Genomic DNA, 22715 nt, shown 5'->3' with positions numbered 1-22715 from the left:
TCCATTGTCAGCCCTCTAATGATCCCCATTCCTCCTTTTCTGTGGGGTTTTCGGGGGGGGGGGGGGGCTCTGGGAAGGCCATGTTCTAGAAGCCTCTTCCTGACCTTTCTCTGAAGAAGCCACAGAGGCTGCTGGCGAAAGGAAACGTCTGGAAGGAACTCTTCTGGAACATGGCCTTCACAGAGGCCCCCGAAAAGCCCACAGAAGACTCTGGATGCCGGCCACGAAGCCCCTCCACCATCCTTTTCCCTTCTTCCCACTTCCTTTACAAATGCCCCATGGTCGGTCTCTCTCTCTCTTTCTGAGCCCCTTCCTTCCCCTGAATAGATCCAGCACCAAGGAGAGCTCCTTCTAGACTCGCACTCGGAACATCCTTCCTTCTGCGGAAGCTAAGACTGACTTCCAGGGCAAGGGCTCCTGTGCTGCTCTTTGGGCCCACTTGCAAGAAACCCCAAGACGATGGGGAACAACCAGAGGGCAAAGGAATCACTGAGGAGGCCACAAGGTGAGCGTGAGCCAAGAGTGCCATGCGGCAGCGAAAAAGGCCAATGCCATTCAAGGCTGCCTGAACAGAATAGAATAATACTAATAACAAGACATGTGTTGGCAGGTCCCATTGAAAGCTCTCTCAGCCTCGGAGGACGGCCATGGCAAGCCTCTTCAGAGTTCCTCTGGCCAAGGAAGCCTCAGAGACAGACAGATGTGGCTCTCCTTTGGGTTGTTGTCGAGGCACACAATAACAACAACAATAACAATACATTTCTTGGAGGGTCCCATTGAAAACAGAGGCCTCCTTTTTGGCTGCATCCACACTGACTGGAGAAATGGCACCTCTTTAACTCTTCTCTGGCTCAAAGGCTGTGGAATTCTGGGAGTCCCGCAACAAGCTCCTTCGAGCCAGAGAAGAGTTAAAGCCTTGCTTTCTAGGGGAGCGTGTGGGGGCCTTCACGGTGGTCTGCCAGGACGGGGAGGAGGCCAAGAGAGTGGAGTCCCAGCTGAAGATCCTCATCCGCCCCATGTACTCCAACCCCCCATCAATGGGGCCCGGATCGCCTCCACCATCCTGAACAGCCCCGATCTGAGGAAGGAGTGGTAAGGCAGGACCAGAGGGCTGAATAGAGAAGAGGAGAACTTAGGGCCTGCGGGGCTTGAGGGGACATATTAGCGGTCCAAAGAAGCCCTTCAGATGTGGGGCAGTTCCAGATGAGTTTGCGTATCTGGCCTTGTTCACGCTTGATGCCAAATTTCACACCTGGAGCAGCCACAATGGCTCCAAACCATACCTTTATTGGGACAAGCAAAATGCGCAATTCCATTTTGCAAGCTTTCAAAGTCACACTGGCTTCTTTTTACATCAGGCAAATAGGAGAAAGAAATTGAAGATGTTAGTCATAGGCCAGCATTTTGCTGTTTCTGGTCTTAGGAGGGCTCTTTGCAGGCTGGCACCTCACCCTTTGGCCCTGCGGTCACTGGTAGATTTTCAAAGTTAAAGAAACTTAATTTCTTCTTCGTGGTCTCTGCGAATCATACAAATGGGTTTTACTGCGCCTGCGCAGTGCTGTTCGGAAACCTCTAGAATCACTGGGCAAAGTACACTTTGCAACATATTAGAAACTTTTTGGCGGTAACCCCGCCCCCCTCCTATAAAGCCCCGGTTCCCGCTCTTTTCCCCAGTTCCATTTTTTCCGCCGCGTTTGGCTGCTGTTTGGAACTTCGCTCTTGTTGGCTCGTTTTGGAATCACTGGTTTTGACTCGGACTGTTTTTCGGATTTTGGCGTTTCTTCCTTCCCCGTGTACTAGATCTTTGGACTGTTGACTTTGGCTTTGGATTTCGTTTTGGACTTGTCGACCTCGTTAGCAATGTCTCCTCCGTTTAAGAAATGTGACATTTGCGGGGGAAAGGTGCCGGTGCAGGACCCCCACACCTCCTGCCTTTTTTGCCTGGGTAAGGACCATGATGTTAAGTCCTGCTCCCTCTGCAAATCGATGTCTTCTCAGGCCAGGAAGAATCGGGAGTCGCGGCTCACTTCTGCTATAGCCCAGGGTAAGATCCGGGAAGGGGATCCTCGTCCGTCTTCGGCCCCTGTAGCCCCTGTCTCCGCGGCTCTCTCCGTCAGAGATGGCTCGTCAAGTGCTCCACCGTCGACATCCGACCGTTCCGGGGGTCCCAACCCTGAGGCAAATGTGGCCCGTGGATCTGACAAGCCCAGTGCCACCACCAAACCCACCAAGCACCCGCATAAATCTGGGTCTGTGGGTACCGCCGCCGCTTCCACCTCATCTCGGAGTCGGGAGGCCCCCGCTAAGACCTCGCGGCCGGCATCGGAGCATACCTCCCGTAAGGAAGCTCCATCGGACCCGAAAGACGGATCGGGTACCGGTAAGGACTCCTCCTCCAGGGCGAAGACGGCCCCCCGTAGGGAGGACACACCCAGACCGGGTGGAAGGCTCACGGAGTCCCCTATTCCTTTCTTCCCTCTGGATGTTCCGCGGGGCTCCGCTTCATCCAAGAAGAGGAAGTCTTCGGCTTCGGCTCCAGAGGCTACGGCTTCCAAGAAGTCCAAGCACTCTAAGGACCGTCCCCGTAAGGAGTCTAGAGTGTCTAAGGAACCAGAGCCCTCGACTCGTCCTCGCATCCGGGTGGAGTCTCCGAGGCAGGACACTCTGTCGGTCGGGTCCGAGAGACCTCCACCAAGGGAGGCCCGTCAAGAGGTGGCCACTCCGGGACCTTCGGCAGCGGCGACCGTGCCTTTTCTTCTCTCCAATGAGGAAGACTTCCAAGACAGGCTTTCGAGGTCTCCTTCTCGGGAATTGCCCCCGCGATCTCCATCCCCAGCCCGGAGGGATCGGGACCCGAGGTCGCCATCGCCAGCTCCCCTGTCTCCCTTGCCGGTGCCAGAGGATGACGACGTGTTCTACGACTCTGAAGCAGACCAGTTCTACCTGAAGGTTTCTAGGAGAGTTGCAATGTCCAAGATGCCTTCTCGTGACCGCCCCCGTGACCGTTCCCGAGATGATGCACAGTTAAGCAAACGCCAGATGGACTCCGTCCCAGCTTCCAGAGCAGCTTTGCTTCAACCGACACCGCGACCAGCTGATAGAGGCGATGTCGTTGTTCAGGTGGAGTCCTCCGATTCTGAGGCGGATGCTTCGATCGCGACGGAAGACCCTTCCGAGGTGGAAGACCCCCCGCGCCAGTCTCCGCAGGATCTCCACTATCCAGAAGCGGCCTCGCCTTCGGATGATGTTCGGTCATTCGCGGAACACATCATTAAGATGTCCAGGGCCCTGGACATCGACCTTGTTTATCCAGAGGCGGATGCAGAAGACCCAGTCGAGCGCCGGGTCCATGGTCGGGTCCCGACACCCCCGTGTGTCCCATTTTTGCCATCCTTGCAAACGATTCTTAAACGTTCCTGGGACTCTCCTTCGTCTCTCCTCGGGCCCCCAAGGAAGATTGAGTCACTGTACAGAGTCGCGGCTCCAAATGCTCCGTGGCTCATGTCACATCCTCGACAGAATTCTGCCATTGTGGAGGGTGCTCAGCAGACCTCCACCCAGCGCCAGACCACCTCACCAGTCGATAGAGAGGCCAGGAAGATAGACGCTCTGGCCAAGAAGGCTTATGCTGCAGCTGCTCTGGCAGCAAAGGCCTCTAGTTACACGGCATGCATGGGAGCTTATGTCCAGACATTGATGGAGGGCATCTCCCCAATTGTACCTGACGTTCCCGATGAGGCCCAGAGGACTCTGACCCAGATCAGGGATGAAACCCACTCGATCGGTAGCTGGCTCATCACCGCGGCTAGAAACGTCACGGAATGTGTTGGAAGGGCGATGTCGGCTTCCATTGCGTTGAGAAGGCACGCTTGGCTCCGAGGCTCTGATCTCAATCAGAGCGTGAGATCCACCATCGAAGACATGCCCATTGACGGTTCGGGATTGTTCCACGCCGATACCGACGAGCGGCTTAACAAGAAGTTCCGCATGAAGGCGGCCGCTCGCAAGCATGGCATGTCCACACCAGGCCCGTCCTCCTTCCGTAAGCGTCTCCGGCCCTGGCAGCACCACCAAGGTCAGTTCCAAAGGTTCCCTTATCAGGAACGCCAGTTCCATCAACAAGGGTCGCAACGGCAGGGCTATCCCTCTCAGCAATCATCTTCCTCGGGCCGTCGCAACCAGTCTCGGTACCGAAAGAACCGCCGACAGGAGCCCGACCAGGGGAAGAAAAGGGCATGAAGATCCCTAGCGCACTTCGCCCCCTCTAATTTGTTTTTCCTTGACATTTTGAGGCCCTTTGCCACCACATGGGCCTCCATCTCCTCCGACTCCTGGGTCTTAAACATCGTCCGAAGGGGCTATACCCTGGAGTTCGAAGAGCTCCCGCCCACCGGAGCTTTCATTTCTACTGCCCCCTCGGGCACCCTTCTCGACGAAGTGCGCTTTCTCCTTCATAAAGGAGCCATCTCTCCATTGCCTCAGGATTTATGGCCCAAAGCATTTTTCTCCAGATACTTCACGGTTCCAAAGCCAGATGGAGGAATCAGACCCATCCTGGACCTAAGGGAACTGAACTCCTTCCTAAGATATAGACGTTTTCGCATGGTGACGTTGGCTGCCATTTTGCCTCTCCTCCAGCAGGACCTCTGGTTCGCGACGGTAGACCTGAAGGATGCTTACTTTCACGTCGGGATAAGGGAATCCCACCGCAGATTCCTCGCCTTCGCCATCGGCTCCGACGCCTACCACTACAACGTCCTTCCATTCGGCTTGGCCACAGCGCCTCGGGTCTTCACGAAGTGCATGGCCCCAGTGGTAGCCTATCTCCATCAGAAGGGATTCAGTGTTTTTCCGTACCTCGACGACTGGCTGCTGACAGCTCCATCGAGACTAGGGCTCCAGGATGCAATACACTTCACTCTAAATCTCTTGTCGGACTTGGGACTGGTAGTCAACCTGGAAAAGTCCCACTTGACTCCATCCAAGCAGGTCCGTTTCATCGGCTCCGTGCTCGACTCCGAAGAATCGATGGCCTACCTTCCTCAGGATCGCTTCCAGGCCCTGTCAGCCGCAGTGCTCACTGTGCACTCGTCCAGAAGGCTCAGGGCCAGGGACATCCAGGTCGCGTTGGGACACATGGCCTCCACCACGTTCGTTACCCCTTGGGCGCGACTGCGACTCAGACCGCTCCAGTCGTGGTTTCTCTCCGTATTCAACCCGCTGACAGACTCGCCAAACAAATGGCTCACCGTTCCAAGGGCCGTGACTTCCTCCCTCCTCTGGTGGCTAGACTCCCAAAACGTGTGCGTAGGTATGCCCTTCGTCCAGCCTCAACCACAAATGACCTTGACGACAGATGCGTCCATGGATGGCTGGGGCGCTCACCTTCGGGACCTGTGTGTGAGGGAAAAGTGGTCCCTGCAGGAACGTTTGCTGCACATAAACGCGCTCGAGATGTTGGCTGTAGAGAAGGCACTCAAGGCTTTCGAGTCCACTGTTACAGGCAAAGTGATTCTTCTCAGAACCGACAACACAACAGTGATGTTCTATGTCAACAAACAGGGAGGCACCAAATCCAGGACCCTCTTGGACATCACGTTGAGGATTTGGGACTGGTGCATCCACAGACGCATACTTCTCCAGGCGATTCACTTACCGGGAGAAGAAAACTTCCTAGCAGATCAACTCAGCAGAACATCAACCTGCCACGAGTGGCGTCTTCACCCAGAGACAGTCACCGACCTGTTTCGCAGGTGGGGGGCCCCCCAGGTCGACCTGTTTGCGACAGCCTCCAACACCCACTGTCCCCAGTTCTGTTCTCGAATGCGACACGAGAGTCCTCTCGGAGATGCGTTCACTTTCGACTGGTCACGAGTAACGGTGTATGCCTTTCCCCCGTTCCCGCTATTGACCAGGGTGGTGTCCATGATGTCGAGAGAGAGAGTCGACGCGATCCTCATCACTCCGTGGTGGCCGAGACAGCCGTGGTTTCCACTGCTTCTGCGCTTGTCCAACGGCGAATTTCTCCGGCTGGAACCGAGGCCGGACCTTCTCACCCTCCAAGAGGGGAGGGTCCGCCATCCCGACATCGACTCGCTGCCGATGGTGGCTTGGAGGCTCCTGCTCTGACGGCGCTGGCTCCTCCGGTGCGGAGGGTGATCTGTGCCGCGCATAGGCCTGCAACTCAGAAGTCCTATGCCTCCAAATGGAAAAGGTTCCTTTCTTTCCTGGTTGAAAGGAATTTATCCCCTGACAGCATCACCGTGCCAGTGGTGCTTGACTTTTTGATGTCTTTACTGGATGCGGGACTGTGTCTCTCATCCATCAAATGTTATCTGTCTGCTATTTGTTCCCATTTTCGTTTTGATGGTTTGCCTTCTTTTTTCAGGGACCCCTTAGTAAAAAGCTTTCTGAAAGGGTGTAATAACCTCTACCCCCAGGTTTCTCTCCCTCCCCCGGCTTGGAGTCTGGACATTGTCTTGTCGGCTCTCCAATCCAAGCCTTTTGAGCCCTTGGCCACAACTGACTTGAGACTTGTAACCTGGAAGGCGGTCTTCTTGGTGGCCATTACCTCGGCCCGCCGGGCGGGAGAACTCTGTGCCCTGCGGAGGGATGAACCATTCCTCCGGTTCCATAAAGACAAGGTGGTGCTCCGGACTGATATTACCTTCCTACCTAAGGTGGTATCCTTGTTCCACATGTGCCAGGACATTGTGTTGCCGACCTTGGCTTCGAATCCGTCAACCGTGGAGGAGCGAAACCTCCATATGCTTGACGTTAGAAGAGCCTTGGCTTTCTACCTGGACAGGACTAGGGGCTCGAGTCGTTCCGAAAGGCTCTTCCAATGTTACTCGGAACCGAAAAAGGGCTTGCCGGTGTCGCCCCAGAGACTCTCAAAATGGGTGGCCAGCACCATACGCCTGTGTTATGAGTTGTCGGGTAAACCGGTACCGACCAGAGTCCGTTCGCATGCGACCAGGGCGGTTGCAGCGTCCTCTGCCTTCCTGGCTGGCATCTCTTTAGAAGATGTTTGCAGGGCTGCTGTCTGGTCCCAGCCATTGACTTTTATAAAACATTATAGGCTGGACACCAGGGCAATTCGGGATGCAGCATTTGGGAGGGCTGTCTTGGTTTCGGGGTTGCACTGATGACTTATTGTGTACATGGTGCTGGTCAATTGGTCTATGGTATGCTTTTTGTTTTAGCTTCGAGGGAGATTGGTCTTGCATGACCTTACATTCTCTCCTCAGGTTCTGCAAAGTTATGATTACATTGCAACTGCTAATGATGTTTACACAATGCCAATGGGTATGGTCGTGCGTGACCTTGCATACCCTTCCTTGCCTTGTTGGTTTTGTCCACATTTGTGGTGTGTGCAAGAAACAGGACTGACTCTTGATGGTTCACAAGTTTATTGCTGTAATAAAAGTTTCTTGGTTTACCATAGCTTGGGTCTCAGGACACTCCCTCCGCCGTTTACCTAGGCTTGTCAGTCTAAACCCATTTGTATGATTCGCAGAGACCACGAAGAAGAAGGACAGGTTACTCACCTGTAACGGTATTTCTTCGAGTGGTCATCTGCGAATTCATACAAATCCCGCCCATCCTCCCCTCGGTGTCCTGCTCACTTTGGCTCTGTCTTACATCGCCTACTTGGCGGGGAAAAAATTTGGAACTGGGGAAAAGAGCGGGAACCGGGGCTTTATAGGAGGGGGGCGGGGTTACCGCCAAAAAGTTTCTAATATGTTGCAAAGTGTACTTTGCCCAGTGATTCTAGAGGTTTCCGAACAGCACTGCGCAGGCGCAGTAAAACCCATTTGTATGAATTCGCAGATGACCACTCGAAGAAATACCGTTACAGGTGAGTAACCTGTCCGTCTGTCTGCTATTCAAATAAGATGATTCCTTTGAATCCTGCATGTCTCCTCCTTTGTGAAGCCACAGGCTCCTATGTAGGTAGAGAACCCTGAATTTCTCAAGGAGTCTTCATGTCTTGCATCACTCCGATGTAACACATATCCTTAGGAATAAGCTGCTAGCCTGGCCAGGGGTCTCCCCTCTGCCCCAGTTGGAAGGGAGGGGGCCTGATCTTGGACTGGGGGTTTCCCACTTCTCCTTTAGAGTCTCTTCCACGACCATCCCCTTTTTTTGTCTGGTGAGGATCAAAAACCTTTAAAAGCTAGAAACCCCAGAAGTGTGTTATGCAGTCCCTATGAGAGCCACTGTTTGTGTCAAGGCAAGCAATGGGCGCATTTCCCCGGGGATATCACTCTTGTTTCCTAGTTGGGTTGCCTTCTTCCTTTTGGATTTCTCATGATGAAACTCCTTTGGATCACGATAGAAGGTGGCCAGCCACCTAGACCTTCCTTTGTCCTCTGCCTCTCTGTGTTTCTCTGTCCCCTCACTGCTCCTTTGGTCTCTGCATCGCTTTCTCTGGCTCTTTCTTGGCACAGGCTTGTGGAGGTGAAGGGGATGGCCGACCGCATCATAGGGATGTGCACCCAGCTGGTGGACAACCTGAAGAAGGAGGGCTCCTCTCATAACTGGCAGCACATCACGAACCAGATCGGCATGTTCTGCTTCACGGGGCTGAAGCCTGAGCAGGTGAAGAGGGAGGAGAGGCGCACGACAGAATGGGAATCATCAAAGAAGTGGCCATGTTAGTCTCTTGCAGCAGGGAAGGAAGGAAGGGGAAACAGAGAAAAGAAAAGACCAACTGGTTTCATGGATATAAAATCACTGCTTTGGGTGTGCTTAGTATGCCATTCAAAGACATGGACTGTCACAATATTTGCAATTTTTTCAAAGAAGACACTGTCGCAATACATTTCGTATTTTGAGAAAGAAAGAAACAGCTTTTACCTTTCAGGTGGAGCGGCTGACCAAGGAGTTCTCCGTTTACATGACAAAGGACGGCCGCATCTCTGTCGCAGGGGTCACCTCTGGCAACGTCGCTTACCTGGCCCACGCCATCCACCAGGTCTCCAAGTAAACCCTGTGCACCCAGCCAGATCACTCCAACAGCCTTCCCTTGGGCCTTCTTTGGACACTTTGGCTGCCGGTTGCAGGGGAGGAAGAAGAGGAGGAGGAGGCAGTGACGTTGCCCAACAAACGGTTTTGTTTTCCCTGAGCACTTAAAAAACACGGCTGAATGTATTTCTGGTGCAGCCCTGCCTCCCCTCCTTTAAGATGTGTCCCTCTGTGCTTTAACCAAAAATGGAGCCTTTCATCCTTGTAATATTTTTTTGTAGAGGTTGCGGTGGGAAATGTTGTAGTGAATGTTTGCCTGCAGGCCTTGTCACGGGTGGCCGTGTCGCCCAAAGGTTGTGTGCCACTTGCTTTGTGGGAGTTGGGGCCCCAGGCCTTCCCTCTGCCCTGGGATTGGGGGGTCCCCCAGACAGACCCCAAGCTCCTTTCTGTGCAGAAAAGCACCAAGTTTGCAAAATTTCTCCCCCTCCCTCTCCAGAAAACCTCACAACCTTAAAAGGCCCAGTTGCTTTCAAAGGAAGGCAGGTGGGGCTGTTCTGCGTCTGCATTTCTGAGGAAGATATTTGGCTAATTAAACTGAGAGAAGCTAAGGAAATGGATATGTTGACGGAGAGCTTGAGGAACAAAGATATGAAGATAGTAAATAAGAGATGGAAACGTCTGGATATATATTGTGGGCTTAAGATACCATAGATATGGCACGGCATCTCAATATATTGATTGTTCTGGATGAAGTTAGATTATAGGTCTTTATTACTCTGAGAGATGCCAATTTGAACTGAATTATACTCTGCTTCTATCCTGGAATAGATAGGCAGGATAACAAAAGCTAAGAAATTCAAGCTGGATGTGGTGGAATATAGTATATTTTAAGATAGCTAAGTACCATAATGGGTGCTGGAAAGTACTTGAAGAGAATTTGAAACGGTAACGAATAAGCATGTATATTTAATGTATTCGTGCTTTGTTGTGTAATATGTTTGTATTTGTATTTATTCGGTATTCATATTTGTATATTGTATATATCATAATTTTGTGTAATAAAAATATTTTAAAAAATAATAAAAAAAAGAATTCCATAGCCTTGACTCATTCTTTCCACACTTGATAGGGATACAGTCTGCAAATGGAGGATATCTGAGTTTTTGAGGGCGGGAGGGCAAGAAACTCCAGCTCCCAGAATTCCATAGCAGAGACTGAGATTGGAGCCTTAGAGAACTCCCCCCTTTTTATGTGCGTAAAAGATCCCAATTAGTTAATTAAACAATTAGTTACAAAGCCTGTAGTGCTGCTTTAGAGCCTTGGATGCTTTGGGCCTAGCTTAACCTACTGGGCCTGCTCTTGATTTGAGCCCTCCGACGACTACATTTCCCAGCGTGCCCTGCGCGCGTCTTGTGGGCGGAGATGCGCCGGCGCCACGTGACCCGCAGCAGCTGCTCAGAAGGCGGCGAAGGTCGAAGCAGGCAAGTGAGGGAAGGGGCTGCAAGAGGAAGAGACCCTCCCCAAAGGGCGGGGGTCCAGGCGGGGGCTGCCCTTTCCCTTCCAACAGACCCCTGGGAGAGTGGCAGCAGGGGTCTCTGTCCTCCCCATTCCCCCTGGGGCTGGGGGCTCCCCGGTCAAGCCCTGCCTTCCTCGGAAGGGGAGGGGGTTCCCTCTCTGCCCCTCGGGACTCCCAGAGGAAGGGTCTCTCTTCCATTCCTCCTCCCTTAAGACTCCCTGGGAGAGTGGCAGCAGGGGGCTCTTCCCGGCCTCCCTCCCCCCATGGACATCCCTTATTCAGCCTTGGAAGAGCCCCCCAAGGGATCCCGGGAGGGAGGGAAGAAAGGGTCCCTTTGCATTCTCCCCTCAAAGGGTGGGAACCCCTAGAGGGAGTGTTTTTTTTTGGGGGGGGGGCTTTTCCATTCTCCTTCGAAGGGTGGGGTCTCTTTCTTCCCTCTCTCTCCCACAGAGGAGCCTTGGGAGGGGAAAGGGTGGGTGGGGGCTGCCTCCCCCCCAGGACCCCCGAAAGGATGGAAGGAAGGCGAGTCTCCTTTCCCCAGCCTCCCCTTAAATCCTGCCCCCCTTAAAGCTTCCTCTGTGCCTCCCTCTCTCCCCGCACAACCCCCTACAGAAGGGGTCTCTCATCCATTCCTCCTCCCATAAGACCCCCTGGGAGAGAGGGAAGGGACCCCATAGAGAAGCCTTGGAAGAGAGAAAGAGGGAAGGGTGGGGGGCTCCTTCCCTCCCTCTCTACCCCCCCAAGGGACCCCCTTTGCCCCAGTGGGATTGCACTCTTCTGCCCCAAATCCCTGCCTTGCCCAGGGGCTTGGGGTGGGAGCTCCCTATTCATCAACCTCACAGGGTTGTGATGGATGGATGAATGAATGAATGAATGGGTGGACAGATGGAGGGGATGCATCGTGTCCCTGGAGTTCATGGAGCCACAGGTTTGTAGAGCAGGAAGTCCCTGGAGTTCGTGGAGCCACAGGTTTGTAGAGCGGGAAGGGACCCCAAGGGTCAGCTAGCCCAGTCTCATGCCACGGAAGTAAGGAATTCGCATCCAAAGCCTCCAAGATGAACATCTGCCAAGAAAGGAGAGCCCTTGGCCTCACAAGGGAAGCCTTTCTGTCTCATGATCAGCTCTTATCTTGTCATTCGAACCCATTGTTTCATGTTCTAGTCTCTGGAGCAGCAGAAGGGAATGGCCAGGTCATGAGCATGGCTCGCTTGTGACTTGAACCCAGAGTTTTTGGAGTCCCAGGCCCAGCTGCCAGCCGGCCTCTGGACCCTTCCTTCCCTGTCTGAGAGGAGGAGGTACCTTGTCTCCAAGGAATGATAGCTGGGAAGGGACCCTTCAATTGTATTTCACAAATGACCAAGATGGCTAGGGTTTAGGAATGTCAGGATTTAGGGACTAGATTGGGAGGGCTGTGAAATGGACTGTTTATTAAAGGAAAGAAAAGCATACACCAAACGTGAATGTTTGTAATGGCAATTATTCTGCGAGGAGCAAAAGCAGAGGAACAGAAATACTTGTCTGCTCAGAGATTTCTCTGTCCCTCCCTGAATGACTCTTTCCAAAATCCGGACTTGGCTTGAACTTTGTGCCCTGGATGAGACAAACAGCTTTTTTTTTTGCTGATTTTGGGGGAAAGCGATTACTCAGCAGGATGCTCTGCCAGCCCACGAAAAAGAAAGAGGGAAAGGTTGGAGGAAAGGCAAAAAATGCGCACCTGACACAGACTTCTTCATCTTGCAAGACCTGCTTGCCTAAGAATAATGTTGGGCTTTTGCACAGAACCGTTTCTCAGGCCATTATCCCAGCCTCCGTCGGTGGCTCTGCAGGCCCTGAGTGCTGTGTATTTGCTGCCATGCGCACATGAGAGAGAGAGAGAGAGAGAGATGAGCCACAATGTGGTGCAAAGTGGGGCATTCTCCACCCTTAACCTTCTGGTCTTGTCTTTTTTATGACATGGGCTGTCCACTAAATTGACCCCTAGCGCATGGCTGGAAAGGTCTGCGCTTGCATTCTCCCTCCTGGGCCATTTTGGTTTTTCCAGAATGCCTGACGTTTCACATGCCAGGTTGTCTGGGCACCTGGAATGCCACCTTAACATTTGTTGTGTTCCTTCAAGTCGCAACCCTAAGCCGAATCTATTGTGGGGTTTCTTTGGCAAGTATTTAAAGAGGGGATTTGCCATTGCAAAGGGAGTATCACTTGCCCAAGGTGACCCAGTGGGTTTCCATAGCTGAGCCAGGATTTGAACCCTGGTCTCCCAGTGCCCTAGTTCAACACCCAAACCATTACACCACACTGTCTCTTAACATATAGGGAATCAAAATACTGTTTTGTTCATAAGTGGGAGGAGGTGGGGATGGTGGTGCTTAAAAGACTGCAAGGATAGACAAGTGATTTTCCTTCCTCTTCTTTCGTACCAAAACTCAGAAATGTTGCACAACCCAATGGATCATGATGAGATTTGAGGTTGACTAAGCAGTCAGTGGCTTCTCCATCTTTCACCTTCCAGATGTTTTGGATTTCACTTGTCAGGATCCCTGACTGTTGACCAAGCCAGCTGGGATTCAGGGGATTTAGAAACCAAAACATCTAGAGAACCAGAGTCTGAGAACCATTGGGGTGAAGGAAGCACTTCCTCACACAACCAGCAACTGGCTTTGTTGGTTTTAAAAGCAATTCCACAGCATTCAGAGATCCTGGGAAAGTTCAGGGGGTCTGTTGGCGGGTTTGGGGTTCTGGTGGTGCCTCATCCCTTCCTCCACATTTCTTAACCTTCTTTGGTCCCCTTGTTTCCTTCATGTTCTCCACTCAAAAGGCCATTTGTGATGGCGTTTCATTGGGGAACACAAACATAAAAGCTGTCTGGATTTGAAGGTTTGGAAAGAAAGTCGTCTAAGGGCTCTGAATGCATCTTCCATAACTGCAAATCCTCAGTTATGACATTGAGCAGAAATGGCTTCTTGGATGAACACTTTGGCTTTTGACTTGTCCAATGTTGTTATTTATTTGAGGACTGGAAATATTTTGATGCAGTTGGTAGGTATCACTTGCTCAAGCACTGACCCTCTGCCATTGTTTTCTGTAGAACTCCCGAACCCAGGGTCCCGTAAGGAAGACCCATCTCAGTCTGGATGTGGGCATGTGCTCTGCTTTCACGTTTCTCCGTGCAACCCTTGGTGTTTCCCGGGGCACGCGAAGAGCGGTTCCCTGAGAAAAGAGGAATTAGTTCATCCCCGAATCTCCTCTGCCGCCAGAGATGACTCAGTGCCACGTGGGCATCAACAGCGACTATGGGGAGTGGGAGTGGGGGGCGGACGCAGGTGAGCGCGCCCGACTCCTGCAGAGCCCCAGCGTGGAGATGGCCCCCAAGGAGGACGAAGGGCACAGGCCGGCCAGCACCTCTGCCCTGGGGGCTGTCTTCATCGTCGTGAACGCCGCTCTCGGAGCCGGTCTGCTCAACTTCCCAGCTGCCTTCAGTATGGCAGGCGGCGTGGCAGCCGGGATCGCTCTGCAGATGGTGAGTGCAGGGGAGACCAAGGGTCCCCCGTCTTTGGCCCTCCAGAGGTTCTCGACTTCAGATCCCAGCATCCCTGGCCACTGGCCAAGCAAGGCAAAAACCTCTGGAGGAACAGAGTTTGGGAACCGCTGTAATCGACCAAGGAAAGTGAAGGAATTGTAAAAGAAGTGCTATGTACCTTCCAATAAAGCATTATGGGCATTGCAGTCTGAAAATCAGGCTCTGGTTTTCAGCACTGTATTTTATCACATTCTTTTTATTTCTTGGAAAATAGGGAACACCTATCCTTACTTTCCTGTCTTCCTTTGCTTTGTTGTTTGCTACGTCCGGAGATGACCCTTCTGTTTCATTGTGCAGAGGATATAAGTAAAAATATGCTGATGTTGGGGCAGGATGGAAAAGGATTCTCCTTGGCTGCAGCTTAGGAAGATGGGGATGGAGCTGGATGGTGTTGGGAGTGGTGCTGGGCATCTTCATGGTGCCCCTAGAATTCCTCTCCCATGTGGGCTCATTAGTGTTTTGGAATTCTGGGGTGAGTAGTTTTGTGAGATATGTAGCGTCTGTCAGGGAGTTTTGGTTGCACAGCAATCTCCCAGGATTCCATGAGAGTTAAAGTGGTGTCAAACTGCATTAATTCCACAGTGTGGATGCAGCCAAAGTGAGAGAGGGGACAGGCTTCCCAGAGCAAGGACTGTCCATCCTTGGCTTTGTGGCTTTGCCTTGTCCCATGTGTGCCTCCTGTCTGATGGTGCCCCCCCCTCCCTTTTCCTCTCGCCGCCCATCTGCAGGTCATGCTGGTTTCCATCATTGGCGGCCTGGTCATTCTTGCCTACTGCTCCCAGGCCAGCAACGAGCGCACCTACCAGGAAGTGGTGTGGGCAGTGTGCGGCAAGGTCACTGGCGTCCTGTGTGAGGTCGCCATTGCTGTCTACACTTTCGGCACTTGCATTGCCTTCCTCATCATCATTGGAGACCAACAGGACAAGAGTAAGTGTTGGTTGTTCTTTGGGGATAGGTGTGGAAGGGTACTGACATATCTCACAAGGGACTGTCTGTTTGTCTTTTGCTGGCCAGTGCTACCAAAGGGGTCGGAGCTGACTTCTCTGCCACCTTGATGCCTTCCTTGCTTAGAATGACATGTTTGGGGTTTCCTGTAACACAGACTCTTCCTCTTCTCCTCAGTTGTGTGTGTGTCTTTGTATTTGTGTGTGTTTTCCTGGGCACAGACGTACACATTTGAGTGCAGCTACTTTTCTGAACTGCCCGCAGTTTGGTATAATCTTGAGCCCTCTGGCATTGGGCTTCCCTCTGTTTGCAACAAGGTGGATTGGGTCCAGCTGCTAAGGGTCTCCCTTTCTCTCCTTGGCTAGTAATTGCAGCTTTGGTGAAGGACTCCACTGGGACGGAGAGTGGCCACTGGTACACAGACCGGAAGTTCACCATCAGCCTCACTGCTTTCTTACTCATCCTACCCCTCTCAGTTCCTAAGGAGATTGGCTTCCAAAAGTATGCCAGGTAGGCACCAAGCCGGGGATGGAGAAGGGACGCCACTTAAGGATGTATAAGGCATGCAGGTAGCTCTGGGGGCTAGCTGTGACCTTTGTATGCACAGAAGCTGGCCTATCAGTTAACCAGGCAGAAGGAAGAGGGACAATTATCCAGTTTATCATGATGGGATACAGAAGAGTAGATGAAGGTGAATGTCCACTTGTGGGGAGGTTGCTTGGTTGAAGGACCATTGGAATGGTACAGATCCTCCAGGTTTTTAAGCAGTTGCCCTCAAGGGGATGCTGCTACTGGCAGGAGCCATTTTGGGTGGAGGCATTCAGGTGATAGGTCTGGGGAAGTCACACACAGCATCTGTGCATAGAAGAATCCTCTGTGGCACAAAGGAACATGGGATCAAAACAGTCCACAGGAGGAAAACGAGTGTCCTTTTGTAAGGCTGGACTCCCAGTGAGAAAGGAAATCCGCAATCCCAGATACGGAGGCATTCTCTCTCCCTCTCTCTCTTTCTGAGCATAGTTGAATCTTGGAGAGTACCATACAATGCTTTGAGCGAAGAGAGGAAAAGAATGACATTCCTGCATCTCTGTCTACATGCTTCTGTGTTTTGGATAAGAAAAGATGGGCACAGTATAGCCCACAGGCTCCATGTATCCACCTAGGGGCATTTCTATGGCTCTGAGAATCTCACCAGGGTTAAAAAAAATTGGGTATGGAATGGCACAGCAGGGCAGAATTTGGTGATAAACCCCTCTATGGACCCTAGGCATGGCAGGAGCTTGGATTAGATGCCCTTTGTGGGCCCTTCAGACTCTTCGGAATCTGTCGTGTGTGTGTGTGTGTGTGTGTGTGTGTGTGTGTGTGTGTGTGTGGTGGTGGGGGGAAGGATGTGATGAGTGGATGTGGCCATGTGTAGTCTCCTGAGGGGCCTAATGTGACACCCCCCCAGCCTCCCACAGTTGCCTGGTTTAGGATCAGAGGTGGGGTCACCCCCCCGAGGAGCCTGTGACTGCTTACATGAGGCTGCTGGACCTAAACTAAGCGTGGGGTGCCTCATCCAGCCTCCAAAGGGCCAAATTCAGTTTCGGAGGTGGCATATAAACCAAAGGATGCAGACTCAATTTTCTTCCTCTGTTTCGCTCTATCTCATTCTCCTTCAGCTGCCTGAGTGTGGTTGGGACCTGGTACGTCACTGCCATCATCATCATCAAGTATATTTGGCCCGACAAAGAGGTCACCCCAGGAGAAATCCCAACCAGGTATTTGGGAGAGGTGTTTGTTTTAAAAGAGTGAAAGAGAGAGGTGGAGAGAAAGATTCAGGGCTTGGGAGACCTTTTGGCTAATGGTCTTCCACCATTATTTGTATTGTCTGCAGTAAGGCAAAAGAGAAAACCGTCTGCCTTTTAAAGGACAAGCAGGAAAAGAAACTAAGTCCAAAACCAAAGATATTTATCCCTGAAGGGTTTAGGGTCATGCCCTCTCGCTATAACTGGATGAGACTGCCAAAAGTACCCCAAGGCTCCCCAAATCCAGAGGCACCCAGAAGTCCATTTCTGCTTTTCAAATACGGATATTTTGTGAGGCAGGGAAGGCCAAGGGAGCTCTTTGAAAGTGAATCTCTGCTCCTGCAGCCTCCCAGGAGAAGCAGTTTACATTAATTTGACAAGAAAGGGGGCTACTGTGGAGGTTTGGGGAGAAGTGGGGAGTAACCTGGTTGAGGTCCTGTTTCACCCCCTTCTTTGTAAGCGGCCCAGAGGGGTTTTGCTCTTGGGCTCCCCTCCCCATTACAGTCCTGCGTTTCTCTTCCGTTCATCTTGAACCCAGTAGTCGGTTCCCATGCCCAGCAGTCTTGGAGTGCTTCCTGGAGCTGGGAGGTCAGCATTCTCTCTTTGGGGTGTATGAGGCTGCAGCAGCAGGGAAGAAGCGGTTGAGCATTGTCAGGACATGCAGCCTAGTGGCATTCTTGCAGGAGGAGTAGTGGGCATTTTAAGCTCTTAGCAGAGGCACCTTTGCCATTGTGAAAACAGGTGAGAGTCCTGTGATGCTCCAAATGATGTGGGACTGCAGACATAGCTAGTAGTGAGGGATGCTTGCAGCCCAAGAACACCTGGAGGCAACAGGGCTCCCACCTGTGTGCTTAAAAGAAACCTCTCCTAGTTCACTCCTCACCCACTTCTTTGGAGAAATTGCTGCAGTCAAGGGCTGGAGAAATAGCCCCTCTGCAGGTGTCAGCCAGGGACTGTTCTGAGAGGGTTTTCTTCTTCTTCCTCCCCATAGCCCTTCTTCGTGGATGTCTGTGTTCAACGCCATGCCCACCATTTGCTTTGGCTTCCAGGTAAAGCTCCTCCAGGGGCCACTGATGGGTGAGTGGTTGGGATCATGCTGAGGGCCAGAGGGGAAACCCTGGCTCTTCTGGCCATTTTCAGCTGTCAACAAAAGCTCCAGCTGGTGTGTTTCCTTCCTCTCCTTTGCCATATCCTCCTCTTTCTCCTCTCTGGCAGTGCCACGTCAGCAGCGTGCCCGTCTTCAACAGCATGAAGCGCCCAGAGCTAAAACCCTGGGGAGCTGTCGTGACTGCAGCCATGGTCATCGCTCTCTTTGTCTACATTGGCACAGGTAGAGAGCAGCCGCATTCCCTGTGAGCCCCACTCCTTAGGCTCTGTCTGTCCTGGGCCTAGGCAAAGGAGGAGGAGTGACCGTCACCTGGCCCCTTCTCGGCAAGGTTTTACCCAGAGGGCCTGTCAGAGTCTTGGCCTTCCCCTTGGCAGGAGATCAATCCGCTTACTCTCCCCTTCCTGCCAGGGGTCTGTGGCTTCCTGACCTTTGGCTCCAGGGTGGAGCAGGATGTGCTAATGTCCTACCCCTCCAGTGACATTCCGGTTGCCATCGCCAGGGCCTTCATCATCCTCTGCGTCCTGACTTCCTACCCGATCCTTCACTTCTGTGGCCGGTGAGCGCAAGGCTTTGAGGGCTTCTAAGGAAGGGGGGTTCTGTCCAGCCATATTTGCAAAAGACATTCTGTGTGTGTTTCTGGTCAGTTGGTCATCAGCCTTCATAGTATCCCTTCCCTTTGCTTCCCTCCCAGGGCCGTCCTGGAAGGCCTGTGGCTCCGCTACAAGGGGGAGGCGGTAGAGGAGGACGTTGTGCGGGAGAAGCGCCGCCGCTTGCTCCAGACGGTTAGCTGGTTCCTCCTCACCCTCCTCCTGGCCTTGTTCATTCCTGACATCGGCAAAGTCATCTCAGTCATTGGTGGCCTGGCCGCCTGCTTCATCTTCATCTTTCCAGGTAAGTGGCTGGGTTTCATTTCCCTGGCTCAGTTTCTTTAGGCTTCAGACGTTAGCAAAGCTATCTGCTTGGACTACAATTCCCAGAACCTCCAGGCCAGCATGGCCAGTGGCAACTAGAGGTAACGAAATAGCTTACTCTCTGAGAGCAGTGTTCTAGTTTCTGCTTCTTGCTAAAAGAAGGATTTTATTTTTGCAAGTCTGAGTTCTCTTTCCTTGCACAGTGGCATGAATTTGCCATTGAAATTTCCTGAGTTTATGCTGGTTTTCTTAAAGTGTTCACTGTGTTCAGAGCTGTATGGCTCTGGGCTCCCTTTCGCAGATGCCTGGCTTAATGGCTCCTTGCGTTGTCCCTCCCTTCTTTACCAGGGCTCTGCCTTATCCACACCAAGCTCTCCGAAATCCAGGAAGCCCGACCAGCCAGGTGAGAGCCTCCCTTTCTCTTTTGCCACCCTTGCCCAGCCCGCTCCCTTCTCCAAAGAATGTGGGGCCCAGACCCTCGGCAGAATACGTGCTTCCATTAACCAGCTTCTGTGTCACTCCTCTCCTTCTGCATCTGCAGCTGGTGGACGATGGTTTGCTATGGCGTGTTCATGGTTGTTCTTGGAGCGTTTATCTTTGGACAGACGACGGCCAACGCTGTCTTCATGGACCTCATGAAGTGATCCCTCTAACTCTGCCCTTCATAGGATTCAGTCTCTCTTCCGTCGACAAAAGGAATCCAGACTTGGCCCAGATCTTGGGAGTGTCTTGAATGTCAGCGGGAGGCGACCCTTCTTTCCATTGTCCGCAGTGGTTCTGTTCCAGTTTCCCTTCATTGGATTTTGGTTTCACAAATCTTGTTGCCCCAATTGCCCTTCTGATCAGGGGCATTCCCTGTGGGCCGGTGGGCAGCTTTTCCATGTGGACACAAACTGAATTCCTGTTTGCCTTTTGGAATATCACCCACGGACAGGAAAAACGAGACTCTGTTGTCTTGTGTACACTTGTGTTGATAGGACGCAGGCCGTCCACACCGCAACTTGTGCTCTCTATTTATGTGGCTTGTTTTTATATCCTTACCAAAACTCATGACAAAACTCATGTGTTGATGGCCAGCATCATGGCTAAAGCGATGACAAAAGGGCCTCATGTAAATCTGTTCCCTGGCCCCACATTTGGAACCGCGCCCCTCACGCTGGGAGTGCATTCGCACTCGGGTCCCAGTAGTTCTGCAGAGAAGCGCCACCTGCGTTCCCTGCGCACCTTCCATGTTTACAAGTAGAAGCACGAGGGTTAGGGTGCTCACAGCAGGAAGCGCGGAAGCAGGGGGCATGTGGTCTTGGTTTTGGGGGGAACATAGGGCTCCCTACTCCAAGACTGGGAAGTTGCTCACTCCTGGCGTGAAGAGAACTGCAAACCAAACCCTTCATAGGTCAAAGGCAGGGTGGACAGGGGTGCAGCAGCCCTCCAGATATGGTTGGAATGCAACCCCCATGATCCCCTGCCATCAGCTGTGCTGACTGGGGGCTGATGGGATGAGCAGTACAACAACTTGGTGCTTGAAGGAGCTGGTGGTGTTTTAAATTACCTAACTTGTTTCTATATGGGAAAGGGATGTGTGGTTGTACTGGCGTGCTTAGCTTCCTTTATCAACTGTATATGAAAATGGATCGTAGGAAGATAAATGTTTGGTCTGTATACTTTGGAAAGGGAGGGGTGGTCAAATGCATTTGAGGGAGTTTCCTGGGCACTGGATTCACACAACTCTTTGTTGTCTTCTCTCCTTCGGCCCAACACTATGGTGCCATTCGCAGAATTCATGTGCCGAAGGAGAGGCCTTCCTTTCTGGTGGCTTCAGGCGCTGGTTTATTGAGCCGAGCGGCTTTAACCAGAGCAAAGTAACACCTGGTTGGTTTTATGCCATGGCTTTCACACTACACAGTTATAGCACATTGATTCTGCTTCAACAGCCGTGGCTGCATCCTACAGAAACCTCACATTTGCATTGTGGTGAGAGACTACAGCTTTCTTGCAGAGGATTCTTTCTTTATGCCTCAGGAAACTGCAGATCCCAGGTTTCCATAGGATGGCACTATGGCAAAGTGGGACCCCAGTGCTATGACTCTTTTGAGGTCAATGTGAAGTTCTGGGTTGGCAGCAGGGCTCCCTTAAAATACATTGCTTCCAGGGTGCCATGCGTGCTGTAGCGCATTCTCATGTTTACAATGCAGCGGGCCAGAGACCTCACAAGGTCAGTTAAATCATTTTAAATATCAAAATAATTGTGTGTGTGTGTGTGTGTGTGTGTGTGTGTGTTATTTTTCAGGTGCTAACTCCCCCCCCCCCTTTCATGTTTCAAATCTACGTTGCCTGGGATTTGGGGTGGTTTAAAGGGACAATGTCATAGCGAGAAATAGCAATTACAAATAAAGATTGTGACTTCTGGATAACTTCTAACCAATTTGATGTGGTGAAAAAAGGCCACAGGTCAAGGAGAAGGCCATCTGGGCCATTTGAAGCACACATGGAAAAGGTAGAATTAACATGTAAATAAACGGAAGTCCAGAGCTATCCGAAAATGCAATTGGACAAGGAACGGTGGTTTCAGGCTCATCTGGACGGATAATATTGTCAAGTTTGAGTTATTTAAATTTGCACATCAATCTAAAATGATTCTCTCCATTGTTACTACAGCTTTAGGGTCACTAGTCCTGGAGCTATGTCTTTCTAAATATGTAAGGTCTGGCTGTTGTTGTGTGTCTTCAAGTTGCTTCAGACTAATGGCAACCCTATCTCGGGGTTTCTTGGCACGATTTGATCAGAGGAGGTTTGCCATTGCCTTTCCCTGTGGATGAGAGAGTGTGACTTGTCCTGGGTCACCCAATGGCTTTCCATGGCTGAGTTGGGAATAGTGCCCTGGTCTCCAGAGTGAAAATGCACTGCTCAGTCTGTTCATCTCACTGACATTGCAGAGCTGGAAGTGGGTTCAGAGGTAGATGTTTGTGGCCTTTGTTGTGGCCACCTCTCCTAGGAAGCGAAAAAGGGTTCCTCTTTTGGGAACTGGGCCTGAACCGCATGCATCCGTCTCCACCTGCCTCCTTCCCTGCTTTTCTTCAGCTCCCAGGTGAGGTCCAGCTACAAAAGGGAGTACAAGGACATGGCGCCTCTTTACAAGTCCCTGCTGGCCCAGGACCTGCAAGCACTGGTCCACAACAGAGAGGTCAACATGGCATGCAACGTCTTGGGGGGGGGGGGGGGGAGAAGGTTGTCCAGTATTTAAACCAGTCTGTAAGTAGCTGAGGGAACGTGGCAACCCAAGGAAATCTCTTAGACTTGCATGAGGAAAAGTGAGGAGCGAAGGGAAGGACAAGCTGACAGGGGACAAGGGAGAAAGGGAGCAGCTTTGACATCTTGCAGTATCTTTTCTGTTTTCCTTTGAGCTTATTCTCGGTCTCAGACTCTGAGCTTCAGTCCACCATTCCCACATTACATTTATCTCTAAGTGCTGTCTTTGACCTATGGCAACCCAGTGAATGAGAGACCTTAAAGTCACCATCTCATCCACAGCCCTGCTCAGATCTTGCAAATCTTGTGGCCTCCTTGATGGAGTCTCTCCATCTGGAATGCAGTCTTCTCTTTCTTCTCCTCCTCCTTTTTCTTCTTCTTTATTTATATACCCCGTTCCCCCCACATTTGGAACTCAAAGCGGCTTCCTCTTTTCCCAGTGCACTGCACCTCGCCAAGCATTATTGCCTTTTGTGGAAACATACTGAGGAAAACATCTAATCCTAATTTTCCTAGAAAACGTACGTCTCCACAAAGGTTGGCCCTCCGTATCCATGGATTTTTTTAATGAACAGATCCAACCATCCATGGCTTGAAATATGTATGTATGTATGTATACACATACAATTTCCAAAAAGCAAACCTTGATTTTTGC

General features: G+C 51.7%; 1 protein-coding gene and 1 pseudogene across 2 annotated transcripts; both read left to right on the top strand.

Moving 5' to 3' along the window:
• The first annotated feature begins 170 nt into the window (after positions 1–170).
• Positions 171–9229, top strand: LOC149306119 (aspartate aminotransferase, mitochondrial-like; annotated as a pseudogene). The gene is made up of 4 exons (XR_016282514.1): positions 171–281; positions 840–1092; positions 8454–8604; positions 8870–9229. The product of XR_016282514.1 is annotated as an aspartate aminotransferase, mitochondrial-like (transcript).
• Positions 9230–13575: 4346 nt separating this feature from the next.
• LOC149306118 (sodium-coupled neutral amino acid transporter 7-like) lies at positions 13576–21997 on the top strand. The gene is made up of 10 exons (XM_089540803.1): positions 13576–14003; positions 14792–14990; positions 15374–15518; positions 16670–16768; positions 17787–17844; positions 18011–18125; positions 18312–18459; positions 18595–18794; positions 19163–19217; positions 19356–21997. Exons 1-10 carry the CDS (start codon positions 13743–13745, stop codon positions 19456–19458), a joined length of 1383 nt encoding a protein of 460 aa, XP_089396929.1. The 5' UTR covers positions 13576–13742; the 3' UTR covers positions 19459–21997.
• The last annotated feature ends 718 nt before the right edge of the window (positions 21998–22715 follow it).

Source organism: Sceloporus occidentalis, unplaced genomic scaffold (genome assembly GCF_023333645.1).
Source record: "Sceloporus occidentalis isolate IW3139 unplaced genomic scaffold, rSceOcc1.0.p SCAF_10, whole genome shotgun sequence".
In the NCBI taxonomy this organism is placed as follows: domain Eukaryota; kingdom Metazoa; phylum Chordata; class Lepidosauria; order Squamata; family Phrynosomatidae; genus Sceloporus; species Sceloporus occidentalis.
This window is presented reverse-complemented; position numbering and strand designations above follow the sequence as displayed.

Bases quoted from the DNA above. Each gene is read 5' to 3' on its own strand.
- LOC149306118 (XM_089540803.1), top strand. From the start codon at position 13,743: ATGACTCAGTGCCACGTGGGCATCAACAGCGACTATGGGGAGTGGGAG. The intron at 15,519-16,669 runs GTAGGCACCAAG...ATTCTCCTTCAG, and splicing joins GGCTTCCAAAAGTATGCCAG to CTGCCTGAGTGTGGTTGGGA. The intron at 18,126-18,311 runs GTAGAGAGCAGC...CCTTCCTGCCAG, and splicing joins CTTTGTCTACATTGGCACAG to GGGTCTGTGGCTTCCTGACC.